General features: G+C 38.4%; 1 protein-coding gene across 1 annotated transcript in view; it reads right to left on the bottom strand.

The window, feature by feature from the left end:
- Positions 1–13,351, bottom strand: part of Mycbp2 (MYC binding protein 2) — a 213,433-nt gene that overhangs the window by 35,650 nt on the left and 164,432 nt on the right. Inside the window, 7 exon segments of the mRNA XM_040750559.1 lie at positions 755–912; positions 2,146–2,313; positions 4,347–4,390; positions 4,392–4,553; positions 4,555–4,593; positions 5,334–5,503; positions 6,344–7,987. Of these exon segments, the coding sequence (XP_040606493.1) occupies positions 755–912; positions 2,146–2,313; positions 4,347–4,390; positions 4,392–4,553; positions 4,555–4,593; positions 5,334–5,503; positions 6,344–7,987 (2,385 nt within the window).

Genomic DNA, 13,351 nt, shown 5'->3' with positions numbered 1-13,351 from the left:
GCAAAAAAAAAAAAAAAAACGTTTCTCCCTTCAGTTGCTTTTGCCATGATGTTTTATCATAGAAACAGGAAATAAAACTAACACAGTGTCTCAATAAAAATCCTAAGGTATTTATTGAATAAGCCTACAAATTATTTAATAGTGCTCAATAGTATTTTTCTGGTGAATATTAACAAACATAAGCCATGTTCCTTCAGTCCATGCACTTGAAAGGCTGAGACAAGAGAGTTGCAAGTTTGAAGCAAGCCTGGGCAATACAGTGAGTATCTAAGAATAAGGTAAAAAAATCCTTATAATTGCAAATCCTTATAATTGTCCAGATTACATAACTTAAAAAACCCATTAAGAGTTAGTCCTGTCTCAGAAGTTCTGTGTCTGCTCTGTGTGATGCTGCCTTGAAGAGCTGTGAGCTTCTATGGATGGTGAGAAATAGCTGAATGCTTAAGCACATTTGGACCTCCTAGGTTCAAGGAAAGGATAATGATAGTAGCGTGTATGCAGGGGGTTAGATACCTAGCAAGTTAAGATCTTACAAGGCAATTTATTGAACAAACATTGATTGATATGAATATCTGATCTCACTGAGATACAAAATGTAGGAGCATTTATGACTGGGCCAGATAAAAGTACAGTCTATCACAAACTAGAAACAGATACACTGCTTTCCCCTCAGGTACTACATTTTACAAATTATCTGCAGGGAAAAAGTTTTTGACAGCCTGCTGACTAAATGCTTTTCTATATTTGTATCTACCAGTGTCTCCACTGTTAACTCTTCTTCTAGGGATGGCTTTAACTCGTGCAGGTAAAATGGAATGCTGCTTGTCATATTCAGAAGCGACGACGGAATATGACCTCTGGAAGACAGTCCTCTTAGCCAAGTCGGTGTCCGTTATGGGACTGGTCTCCAAACTGCAGACACATAAAAGAACAGGGTAAAAATTCATGAGAATCAAGTAAATGAAGTGCAATTATATTTACTTTTTAACTGTGAGTCGTCAGGCAATATTCATTATAAAAGATTTTCACTCTATTTCAGTACCCCATTGTAATCATCACAAAATTTATTCATAATTTACTTACGGTTCTACAGATTTCTAACTAATTTCTTAGTCTTAGAACAGTGTTGGCTTGACATTTGGGCTGTCTTTTTATTTCATCTGGCTTTTTACCTGATTTCCACATTTAAGCTTTTGTTTTTATTAAATTTGTCATAAACATCTGTTTCTAGGGTAAAGTAACTAGAGAAATTTTCTTCTTTTCCTTCAGGTGGATTTTCTTCCAGGATTTTTTTTTTAATTATTACATGACAAGCCAGTAATTTCATTTTACTAGCGTTTCAATGGGCAAACTGCTTTGTTTCCCAGCTTGCTCTGCTAAAGCAGTGTGTATTTCCTTGGATTTCTGTTCCCAGCCATACTTGGTACACACTATTTATTCCTCCCAGGGATAACACAAGCTTTCCTTTGCTCAGTGGAAGCACTCCCTGGGACCCGGATCTGTCTGAGCCTCGAATCCCTCTCACTTGATTTGATTTTCTATAACTGGATTTTTTTCCCTACAAAAAAACTTCTTTCTCCATCTTTTTCATGACTGTGGCCAGAGCAACTCCAATTCTACACGTCTAGCTGAAATTTATTACTAAATTACCAGCTTCTTAAATGATAGGTGCCACTCTTGCATTCCTGCCATGCCTTTCCTCTCAAGGATTCAGTGGTCGCCAAGTTTCTCTGTGCACTGTATTTCCTGAATCATGTCTGGCACCGACAACAGAGCTACATGGGAAGGCACTGAAAACAGTGATCCAAGAAGCTTAAGATTCATGATTCGTGCTCTGTGCCATTTCTCCATGGTCTAAACGTAGCCTCAAAGTCAACTTTCCCTCCTCTGACTAAAGGCATCACCCACAATTAAAGGTTTCAATATACTCTTTCATTGCAACATGAGTTGATCTTTTCTCTCCCAGTGGTCTGCCTCCCATCAAGAACTCTGTTCGTATTTGTATACTTTTCCATATCTTTCCATTAGCTAGCACAGCTGACCCACTGCTCTTCCTAAGACAGAAAGCCGTATAAAAGGACTGCAAGACTATTCTTTTATAGTTCCTCCAAACACTTGTCACTCAGAAAGACAGAAGTAAAGTACCTTGGTGGCATAGACTTCATATTGCTCTCTGGTTCTTCAAATACATTGGGACTTGCATCAGGAGTTACTGATATGTAGGGGGCAGGGACAGATGTCGAACGCAGATATCTCATTTCATCCTGGAACAGGTTGTCATCTTGATAGCCCACAAAATTTTCATGATGGTGCCTGCATTAAATTAAATCCAAGAATGTAAGAGTATAATGGTGATATATATATCTTCTGCATTTTAAATCTTCCTTGAAAAAAAGCAAAGCAGTACATACAAATCTACAAGTAAAGGGTAAATATTTGAATAATTGCAGAACAGACCAGTAGAGTCTGGTATTACTTTCCAGGTACCACAAACATCCCAAACTTAGAGGGATCTATTTTGTTTTCTCTTGAGAGCGTTTCCATCTTTTAGTTCTTGGTGAATGCCCACTGACTATCGAGGTGCTTAGGTGAGAACATCTGTGTTGAACCAGGCCTAGGCCTCAGTCATCACTAGTCATGCAGACCCATGACAATAGCCTCCTTTTACACCATTCTCTCTTCTCATTTTGTGTCATCACTGTCACAGTCCAGGCTTATATCATTTCTTGATGGGCTGCTGAAACATTCAGTTTTGGGTAGGAATATATGTATGTCAAGTTGGAAAACAACTGATAAGATATCCCTTGTGTTAGGGTGTATCTATCCGTGGAGAGCGGAGACTAAAAGCTTAAGTCCTCCATGCTGGCACTTTGTTTTCTTCCCATGTCTTATAGTTTGGTTTCTATTTTAATGCTACATTGCTCTACTTATTGTATGCGCGTGTGTGGGGTATCAATGCTTGTCAAGGTGCATGTGTGGAGGTCAGAGGAGAATAGTAAAAGTTGCACTATTCCTTCTACCACGAGGGTCAAGGCTTTGGACTCAGCTCTCATTAGGTTTGGTGGCAAGCAACTATCCAGCGAACCATCAGCCTGCCTTGACTCATCCTTTTTCAAACCAGAACAAAATATTGTAAACCTAAGATAACTTAAGATATGTTTGTATTTGGCATGCCTTATGATTTCTTTCTGGTCTTGAATGCTTTACATTTCCTTTCCCTTTCAATATGCCCTATTGTAATGAGTACAAACAATTTTAAAAGCCACATAACTTTGCCATTTAAAAAAAGGACACCTTTCAATGGAATGATTGGCAAGTCACAACGGCAGGCAATATCTAGAACCCTTCATTTATCAGCAAGTGGAAGAAACCCAACTCTGGAATGTGAAAGACTATTTTATAGTGTTAGTATACAACACAAGAAAGTGCAGGCTGCTCAGGCCAAGTGCAGTGGAGTCAAAGCGCACCATCAACATTTCTCCACCCTGACTTAGATCCTTTGTCCAATTTCTGTATTCGTTTCCACATCCCAAACTATGACCTTCCCATTGCAAACCACGGTGACTAGTTCCCTGTTTGAAATTCTTCCCTCATTGCCTCTGGTTACGGGAGAATCAGCACAAGCTACAGAGCTCCACATTCCACAGATCACCATTTCAAGTAGTCAGACAGAGAGAGTGAGATGTCCCTGGAGTCTGCTCTGCCTCAGTTCCTGGCAGATTCCTATCATGAGTCCTTCAAGAATCAGGTAAGCAGATGGCCCCCTGGGACGTGTTCCGTGGTTGCTTAGGAAGACTCACGTGCTCTATCAGTCCTCTCAGCACCCCATGCCTACTTCAATTTGAATGCACCCGGCACACCTAACAGGACACTGTGAAGGGCTTCATGACAAGTCTACCTTCCCGCCAGTGCTGAGTATAGTCAGGACTTTGACTATCCGTTTCAGTGTCCTTGGTGCTTGCCTGGTGCTTGTTTAAATGTGAACAGAATGAAGAAAGAAAAGACTTCTACAGGAAACATCAGTTTCTCTCCTCTTCAGTATTTCTGATTCAGAGACTGAAAGTCAACTAATAGAGACTGAAAAATACAAATCTTACTTCCCAGGATATGGTTTGTGTATTAATAGTAACAGAACAAATTGACAAAGTACCCAGTGGCATCAAATGAGCGCTCTACTCGCAGTCACGTGAGTCAGGGCAAGAGAGAAAGTGAATTCTGAAGGTTTGTTTGCTGCATACTATCTGCAGGAGTGTGCAGAGGAAGTCTTGAACCATTCTATGGTACGATATTAGTCATCAGAAGCTGTAACTCCGAAGGCGATTACAAACAGAAACAAAGCCTATTACCTAGCTAAGGTCTGCAAGTAGAGACAAGGCATTTTCACAGGGGGGGTCCTCAGAAACACCTTCTTTCACAACGGGCAGCTGAGACTGGAAAGGCCTTGCAGTATGGTAGCACAGGATGCTTGGTTCTGCAGCGCTGCTCAGGGACAGCAGGAAGAGGGCATTGGCTTTGATCACCTGGTGTGCTTCCATGGTGGGCAAGGCACGGGGGCGTCTTTACTTGCATTGGCTTTCTTCTAGACTGTTTGACCTGGCAAAGAAAGAATCGAAGTTACTGTTTCCTGCTTATATTATAGAGATAATTTCTTAACTTTTTCTGTTTCTAGAAATAAAAAATATTTAAAAACAGTAATAGTGATGCTGAAACAAACTATAACAAATCTAGCAATGGGGACCCTGGGTAGGGGTGGGGGTGGGGGTAAGGGGAGCTTTAGCAGAAGTCTCTGCCTGGGTTTGCCATTGGTACGAGCGATCTCCGATTTCAGAGTCCTAGGAAATGAGTGGGCATTAAGGAAAAGATATGAGGAGAAAGAGTAGAGAAGCAAAGGGGACAAGACAGAAGAAGGACGCTTCTTTGGTTTTGTTTTGTTTTTTTTTGTTTTCCAGACAGGGTTTCTCTGTATTGCTTTGGGGTTGTCCTGGAACTCGCTCTGTAGACCAGGCTGGCCTCGAACTCACAGAGATCCACCTGCCTCTGCCTCCCAAGTACTGGGATTAAAGGCGTGCGCCACCACTGCCAATCAAGAGTGAAGCTTTTTATATATGTGTAGTACAGGAGACAATAATAAAGAATGACCATAAACATTTGTTAACAAAGCCTGTGTACCCAAGGATATAACCTATTTATAAATTAAAACCCGTTTGCTTAACAAATACTGAGTTTGTATATTGTTTTTGTTATACAAGCTGAACTTTAATATCAATGACATGAAATTAAATAATGTACATCTATATCATGAACTATATATAACGTGAACGAAATGAAACTACCTTCTCCCTTGCAGCAGCCTGCTTTTCACGGAGGTATTTCTCTCTACAGCGATCACATACGAGGTACCAAGTGCTTCCTCCCATGCCCCCATCTCCACAGTTACCAGCCCAGCCGCCACAAAAATGCCCAATGCTATTGTACCCTTGTCCACCAGCGTACCGGCCACAACCTTGAAACAAACAGAAGACATGTGTTTAACGTTCTGGATGTCTTTGACCCTTAACATCAACAACAGATACATCTTTTCAAAGTAAGCAAAATCCTGAAGCAAGCATCTCATTTTTAATACATAAGAAGCAGTATGTTTGATTTTGAAAATAAATCTATCCATTAAATGATGTTCAAAATGTTTGAGATACTCTATTTTTGGATGAGCACATTAAAGAAACAGGGGAATATGGATACCTGTAGATTTATTTAAGAATGACAATTGAATATACACATATAAAAGAATGATATTTCAAAAATCAAATATTTGTAATACCATATGTGAAAAGGGAAGAAATATTCATACTGGAAGTTAATTTTAGTAATATTAATATATGAAAATATTTACCTAAATACAGTTCTCCGATAAAGCTAATGACACTTACATAAGAAAATCCCCCATCCCAATCAATATAATCTATTTCACTGATAATTTTTAACAGGATTCTAAATCAGAAGATCTAATTTAGAATTATATCTCCAGAAGACAGATGGAGGTGTGCCCTCTTGTTTAGACATGCTGTTATTTCTACTGCATAAAACCTTTGGGTAACACAAAATATTTTAAAATGTTTTAAAATTTGCTACACTCCAATTAAATAATAGTAAATTTCTTGATCCCATTACTATTAGAATTTCTCTATCTCTTTAAATAAACTATCCATGGTGGTCCATGATATAAGATTCTATAAATCTGTGCAACTGTTTCCCTACACTTTGGTGTAATTCAGAGGACAGTTGAAGTTAAAGTGATCTAGGTTACTGAAACTAAAGCACATACACACACAACTGCATCACTTACCTGGGTGAGCCTGTCTCATGTGGTAGGTCACTGGGTATGGGTGTGACTCTCCACACAGCTCACAGATAGTGTCTTTTTCTGGTCCGCCTACTGCCAGCTGGGCCATTTCTCCAAACAAATTGCCCCTTGGCCGAATTTCTGTCTTTTCTTTTTTCTTTTTTTCCTTTTTTGTTTTCTTATTCTCTTTCTCACACTCTTTCTTTTTAAGGACTGCACAGGAACCTGGACTTGGAAAAATCATATTCTGGGAAGCAGCCTTGATTGTAGCCAAAGAGATATCTTCCCAGAAAGCCACTAAGTGTTGTAAGGTTAAGGGAAGCGGAGACTTAGACTTCATCGTATGATGCACAGACATTTCAAAAGCGGCTTCGGACTTTCCATCCTCACATTTTTCATGGAGAGGTGGCTCCTTAAGCATAGATAAGACTTTATTTTTGTTGATACTCCCCATCTTAGATATATCTGGTCCATGAGGCGCAATGTTAAACATATTGAGAGCAGATGATATTTCCAATGAATGTCTATTTTTTAACTTTATTTCCTTTTCCTCTGTGGGTGGTTGGCTGTTCAAACTGCTTCTTATAGGAGCATGTTCTTTGGAAAGTTCAGGATTAAATTTCAGGAAGGAAGAACAAGCCATTGCATCGTGTACTATGCCTTCATGCCACAGAAAAGAGGCGAAGACGGCCCTGGCACACTCAGCCACAGATGGAGACATGGCTTGCTTGGCTGGCTCTAGAGGTTTGGCTCCATCTCCTTTGAAAAGGAAGTTAGATTTTTCTTTTTTGGGCCTGGTGTGTCTATTAGCACATTTCCGACTTATTTTGGGTGACGCTCTCATTTCCTGCTCCTCTTTCAGGGGTGCTTTTCCTATGCTGAAGTGCACTTTATTTGAACCTTCATCCACACTCTTAAAGTCACTGTTTTCGTCACAAGTGCTGTCTGTGACACTATTTGTTTTTAAAGTACTTGAAGTACACACTTCCACTACCTCACTGTGGAGGTTTTCCTGTACCACATGGGGAGACGGGGCTCTATTTTCAGATCCAGGGGAGTCTTTAGGATCCTTTGGTACTTGTTTTGGTTTTGGTGATGTGGATCGCCCCCTTAATGGTTCTGTGAGGGGCATTTTCTTCTTCCGGAGGGTATCTGGATCAAGTGTGTATGAGTCTGACTTGGAACGTTCCCGAGGAGGATCAAGTTTTGTCTTAGCAGGAGCTGTGCTTTTCTGAGGTAGATTTTTATCCTGCGGTGAAGAGGAGCGTGGAGAACCAGCACCAGATGGGCTAGACCTATTACTTGGGAGAGTCTTTGGCTTAGGAGATGATGACCTAGACCCTGGTCCTGGGGATTCAGATCTGAAGCTGGACGACACCCTCCCATCAGACTTCAATGTCTGCAAGGTGTTGTGGTTAGGGGACAGTGACCTACTGTGGGAATCTGACCTCAACTTTGCAGCATCAGATTTTAGCATGAGGGATTCACTAGCAGATAAACCTTCTGTGCCCCTTGGCTTCTTCTGGTCAGCAGCGGTCCGGCTCATGCGCCCATCAGGTTTAATCGATCTGCTGTGTTTAGAGGACAGCTCTGATTTGCCTGATGTAGAGACTGGTCTTGAAGATGTTGAGACGGTTCCTCTATCACCTGTATGATCCATTTCACAAAGAAACTTGTTAATAAAATGTAACTTAATGATAATTTTACCACTAAATACTAAAATAAAAACAACTCCAAAATCTACATTACTTATCATATATAAAAATGTTAATAATATAAAAAATATCTCATAAAATTTCTACAATATCATCATACATACAATACTACTATATATGTTTATAGATAAACTATTAGTTATATATATACATATATATATGTATATAAAATCCACGGCCCTTTTATGACTAATTAGAATTTAAACTCATCAAGAAACTAGAAAGAGAAAAAGCACTTTAAAAACTAAAAAAAAATATCATCCATATGAAATAATCACGTTAAGATATTGAGGAGAGTGAAACTTAGCATACTTAAGGTAATGACATAGGTCTTGTTGCATAAAGAAGCTTCATCTCTATAATTACAGTATTCAATTGTAAAAACACATACAATTCGGGTTAGTAAAGAGCCTGGAGAGGAAACATCTTAATTTACTGTTTTGATTAGAATGAGAGGAAAGTATGAGAATCCTAAAACTGTTGTGTATTTCACGGGAGTCAGGTTCTTTGTTATTTATAAACAGTTCCGTTAAGATCTCAGTAAGCTTAGCTGAAGGCCCCTGCAGACAAAAGAAAGCAAGGATCTCCCAGTGAGGACTAAAGTCTGAACTGGGCCCTTCGTGTCCAGAGAAAACAAAGAAAAACCTGGCTCTAAGTACCCTGGCCTGTCCTCAACCTTTCTCTCCTGCACAGCACACTTCCCTTGGGAGCAATACAGTCAGGGGTGGCCCTGGCTGGTGGTTCAGTGTAACACTACTTTCCTCCTTAAAACAAACAACAGCAAAGCCACTGCTGTTTATAGTGCAAAAGCTGTCTCAGAAGCAAAACAGTCTGGTCCAAGTGATTCCAGTGTTAGGAGAAAGCAAAAACCAGCTAGGTGTAATTACATGCTTTTGGAAAAGAGGTTCTAGGAACCTGAATTTGCTACCTGGGAATGTGAGTAAGTGTGGGTAATGTAGGAAAGTGTAGTCACACCGGAGTCATCTGTATATCAGAGCAGGAAGTGTTAGAGAATTTGTCCTCCTGGAAAGTTATCCAGGACAGGTCTGTGTCTTTTACCATTCAGTGATACAGTGTTAAGTAAGGTCTTGCAATATGGTTCAATCACTTTTTGGTGAACAATATATACTCATGTCCTTGAGTCTTTTCCTTCTACCATTCCAGCACATTCAGGTTCTCTGAGAATCCACTCTTTACAGTTATGGAGCCACTGGGTAGGGTTAGAATCAAGATGAGTAGCGCTGTAGTGAAATGAGAGGCATACCAGCCACGGAGAGCACAGTGGGCAATGAACCTTTGCTTCAGTTGCGACATTCCAATATTAGGAAACAGTTGCAATTCTTTGAAAGAATAAAGGTATTTTGAATACTATTTCTTGCAATGCTTTACTATTCCATCATGAATTTTCTTTCTTAAACATGGAAGTTGGTCTCTCCCTTCCTCCCTTGTTTTGGTATTGGCACTTTGTGCTCATTTAATTATATTCTCAAAATACATTTTGAGATTAGAATACATTTGCAAACAGCTATCACAAAAATTAAAAATATCAATGCTAACTGAGAGAACAAGGTAACCAAGTGTGCGTTTGACAAGGAAGAGCCACACGCTGTTTCCCAAGTGGTCTAAGAGGCTGCTGTTAGATTTATCTTCCCGATATAACAAGAGTGAAAAGCAAATTTAATTTATAAACAAACACACTGGGAGTTAACTAAGCCTACTCCTAGCCAATTTTAAGTTTGCTTCTTTGAGTTATAGGGCTTTTGTTGTTGTTGCTGCTGCTGTTTTTCACCTAAGACTTGCACGTTTTTAAATCGCCCATTTCACACTTACTTTAGGAACTGCACAGTAATAGTGAACAATCGAGGTAAGTAAGCAGTACACCTCATATTTCAAGACCTTACTTCAAAAATGAAATTTTACCTGGATTTTCCAGTTCATAGGAAATACCCACTTACTTTAGGACTCCCTCTCAGTTAGAAGGGCTCTGACAAGATTAGCCACAGCTGCTCCAGGTGTGAATAGACCTATCCAGGAGCACACGGATGCAGAGTGCTGGGACTGCTCTACAGTGCACACCCACTTAGCTCTAACAGGACAATCTGTCGGGTATTGGGAACACCACTTGTCCTATAGGCATGTGGGTTACCCAGAGGGTTAGAAACCACAGACATCTGCAGGCTCTACCTCCGTGTCTCCAGTAGAGCATGCTTAAGATCTGTTGGAATTCGAGTGCATGAGAATGGCAGAGAATCTGTTCCTAAGATGTAGTTATCAAAACATGACTAAATCTTTTTGAAGGGCATACGTCTTCAAAATGTTTAAAAAATATTTTTCCAAAAGACTGGTAAGAGCAGTAAACATGTAATCTAATTTTTGTTTATAGTTCTCACATGACTTTCAAAGGATTATGTAGCATGATTAAGTGTTACTAAAAATTATCATGTGGATGTCCCCAAATAACAATAAAAATATGTACTTCATTAAAATTATTGAACCATACATACTTTCACATGTAGAACATCATTTGGCTTAATACTTATATTTATAATATGGAAATCTAAACACTAAGCAAAAACTTCTAGCCTCTAAGGAATCATTAAGAATGGGCTATAAAAAGTATGTGGAGACAAATTAAATGTTACTGAACATGTTAAATTGGAAGGATTTATTCATTAAAGTACTAACATGATTTTTCTCAGCCAAATATTAGTCAGAGCATATGATGCCATAACAGAATATAATACAAATAATACTATATTGTAATATGATATGTCACAACATGTTGTATATATTTGGTTGTATGACCTAATATGCTAAATAACATATATGGATCATATATGGATCTGTTTCATGATTCTATTTACTGTACTTTTTATTTACTACTTATATGCTTTTTGTAAAATTTTGTTTTACATTTGTTCATCTGTGTATGGTGTGTGTGTGTGTGTGTCTAGTGTCTGTGTTTACATGTCAGAAGACAACTTGTGAGAGTTAGTTCTCTCTTTCCACAATGTGGGTTCTGGGGATGGAACACAGGTTGCAACACTTGGCAGCAAGTGGCCTTATGTTTAACTGAAGATCACTTTATGGTAAAAATATTTGAGTAAGCATTTGCAGTACTCTAAAGGACCAAATGTTTATTTTTAAATATTTTAAAAATGTGTCTATCAGTCATTTAACCCTTCTAAATTTAAAATATCAAAAATAAGTCACTGTAAAAACTGAAAAAATTTATGAATGAGGGTAGTGTGTATGCACATGTGCATATATTACTCCTTAATAATTAAATTAAAAAATCTTTTAACTTAATTTTCAAAATATTTCTAGACAATTAGAATGGAACAATGTATTCAGGCTATATACAGTAATACAAGTTTGAGACCAGGTTTGCATATGTGACACTACATTTATCCACGTTTATGATTTTCACGTATCATCTTGTGGCAAGTCTTCTCATATTCCTAGTTTATACAACCTTACAAAGACTTTAAAGACTAACAAGAATATGATACCCCAAATATGACAAACATGCATAATAGGATAATTTATAATATAGTATGAATAGGTATATCATAAATAACTTCAAATTCTAAATAAAATGATTAGCCTTAATTTAAAAAATGGAATGGCATGACAATGACTGAGGTGAAATGAAACTTTCTAGGCTCATCCTCCATCACTAAGAATGGCCCATTCACAGATGCATGTATACCCACCCTTCAGTTTGTGAGACAGAGATGAGAGAGCAGAGGCAGGCCCAGCTACACCAAAATTTTTGTAAATGCGCTCACGAGAAGCAAGGTTGCGAGATGGAGATTCTACGGTGGAAAACATTGGCAAAGAAGCAGCACAGATTCAATGGAAAAAAAAGCTTACAGAGAACACAAGCAAAAACAAAGCATTTCAAACGGTCTTCAATTATACACTTACTTAAAACTACTCTGAGCTTTTCAAAGGGTTTATATAAAGATAAGATTTAAAACAAAGGTCAAATTAGTGTATTTAGATGAACTGCATATGTAGTATGTCCAAAAATGTTATTAGTGAGGCTTACAGATCTGATAGATCAAATTTGATCATTTCTACTTAGACGACTATTTCTTTAGTTTCCTAAGTTTCTGTGCTTGTTTACCTGTTAATAAGGATTTATATATAGAAATAATGGTGGTAGAGAGATGTTATTTGTAGTTTACCTGTTGCCTCCTGGTTTTCAGAATGAATTCATTACTATGATCTCCCAGATATGTACCTCAGAATGGCCGAATGTTGACATCTGCATTTGTCTACTTTTCTTAAGGCTAACCCTAGTATTGAGTGTTTGTTTTATAGATGTTTTATCTAAGATATTAAATATTGTTAGTAATAAGTCTCATAACACAAATAAAGTACATTTAAAACTCACTGGGAATTATTACACATTTTACTGATTTTTCATGTAAAAATGAATGTGTATGCGATATTTAATAACATAAACTTTAAAGCAGAGTAAGCAAAACCAATCTGAATTTTCATCCCCCAACATCACATTTCAATCATGGCAATTAAAATTAATCAGTAGCTCTGAAATAAACTTTGGTAATCAGATAACTTTTGAAGACATTTTTGGAAATAAAAATCTAAGAGGGGGCTAGGGAAATAGTCCAGAGGGTAAAATGCTTGCTACGCAGGCACGAGGCCCCAAGTTTGGATGCTCAGCTCCCACATAAAAGCATGCACCTGTACCCCAGCACTGAGAAAACAGAGACAGGAGGCTCCTGGAGCTTCACTGACCAGCTGGCCCAGAGCAAACCGTGAGTACACGTTTAGTGAGAGACCCTGTCTAAACAAAAGATGGCAGAGAGCCATAGAGGACAATACCCAATGAAGACTTCCGGCCTCTACAATGGACATGCATGTGTATCTGCACACATAAAGGCACATACAAGCAATATACATGTATACACATGCCCACACAAATAAAATAACCTACACATAACCTATACTTCTAGAACAGTATGAGTAATGTTTTGGCTGATATATTTTATAGCTGATTTTAAAAATGAATTACTTACAAATTAAAACAAAACAATGAAAGACATTGAGTATTACATACCAGTGACTATTCTAGGCACTGAAAAGACAACGATGAAAAAAAAAGTCTCCACTCTTAAGGCACTTGTATTGTGTGACAGTTCAAACATAATGAAAACGCAAAGCTAGTTATCAAGAAACTTGGAAATTATTGGCACATACTCTTGACAATAGTCCAGGCCTGGATAGGACCGCCTAGAGGGTTGGCCGCACATGTGCAAAGCCA

This window comes from Mesocricetus auratus, unplaced genomic scaffold, assembly GCF_017639785.1.
Source record: "Mesocricetus auratus isolate SY011 unplaced genomic scaffold, BCM_Maur_2.0 Super-Scaffold_2245, whole genome shotgun sequence".
Classification (NCBI taxonomy): Eukaryota; Metazoa; Chordata; class Mammalia; order Rodentia; family Cricetidae; genus Mesocricetus; species Mesocricetus auratus.
The sequence above is the reverse complement of the archived record's forward strand: the minus strand, read 5'-3'. Positions and strand labels throughout refer to the sequence as shown.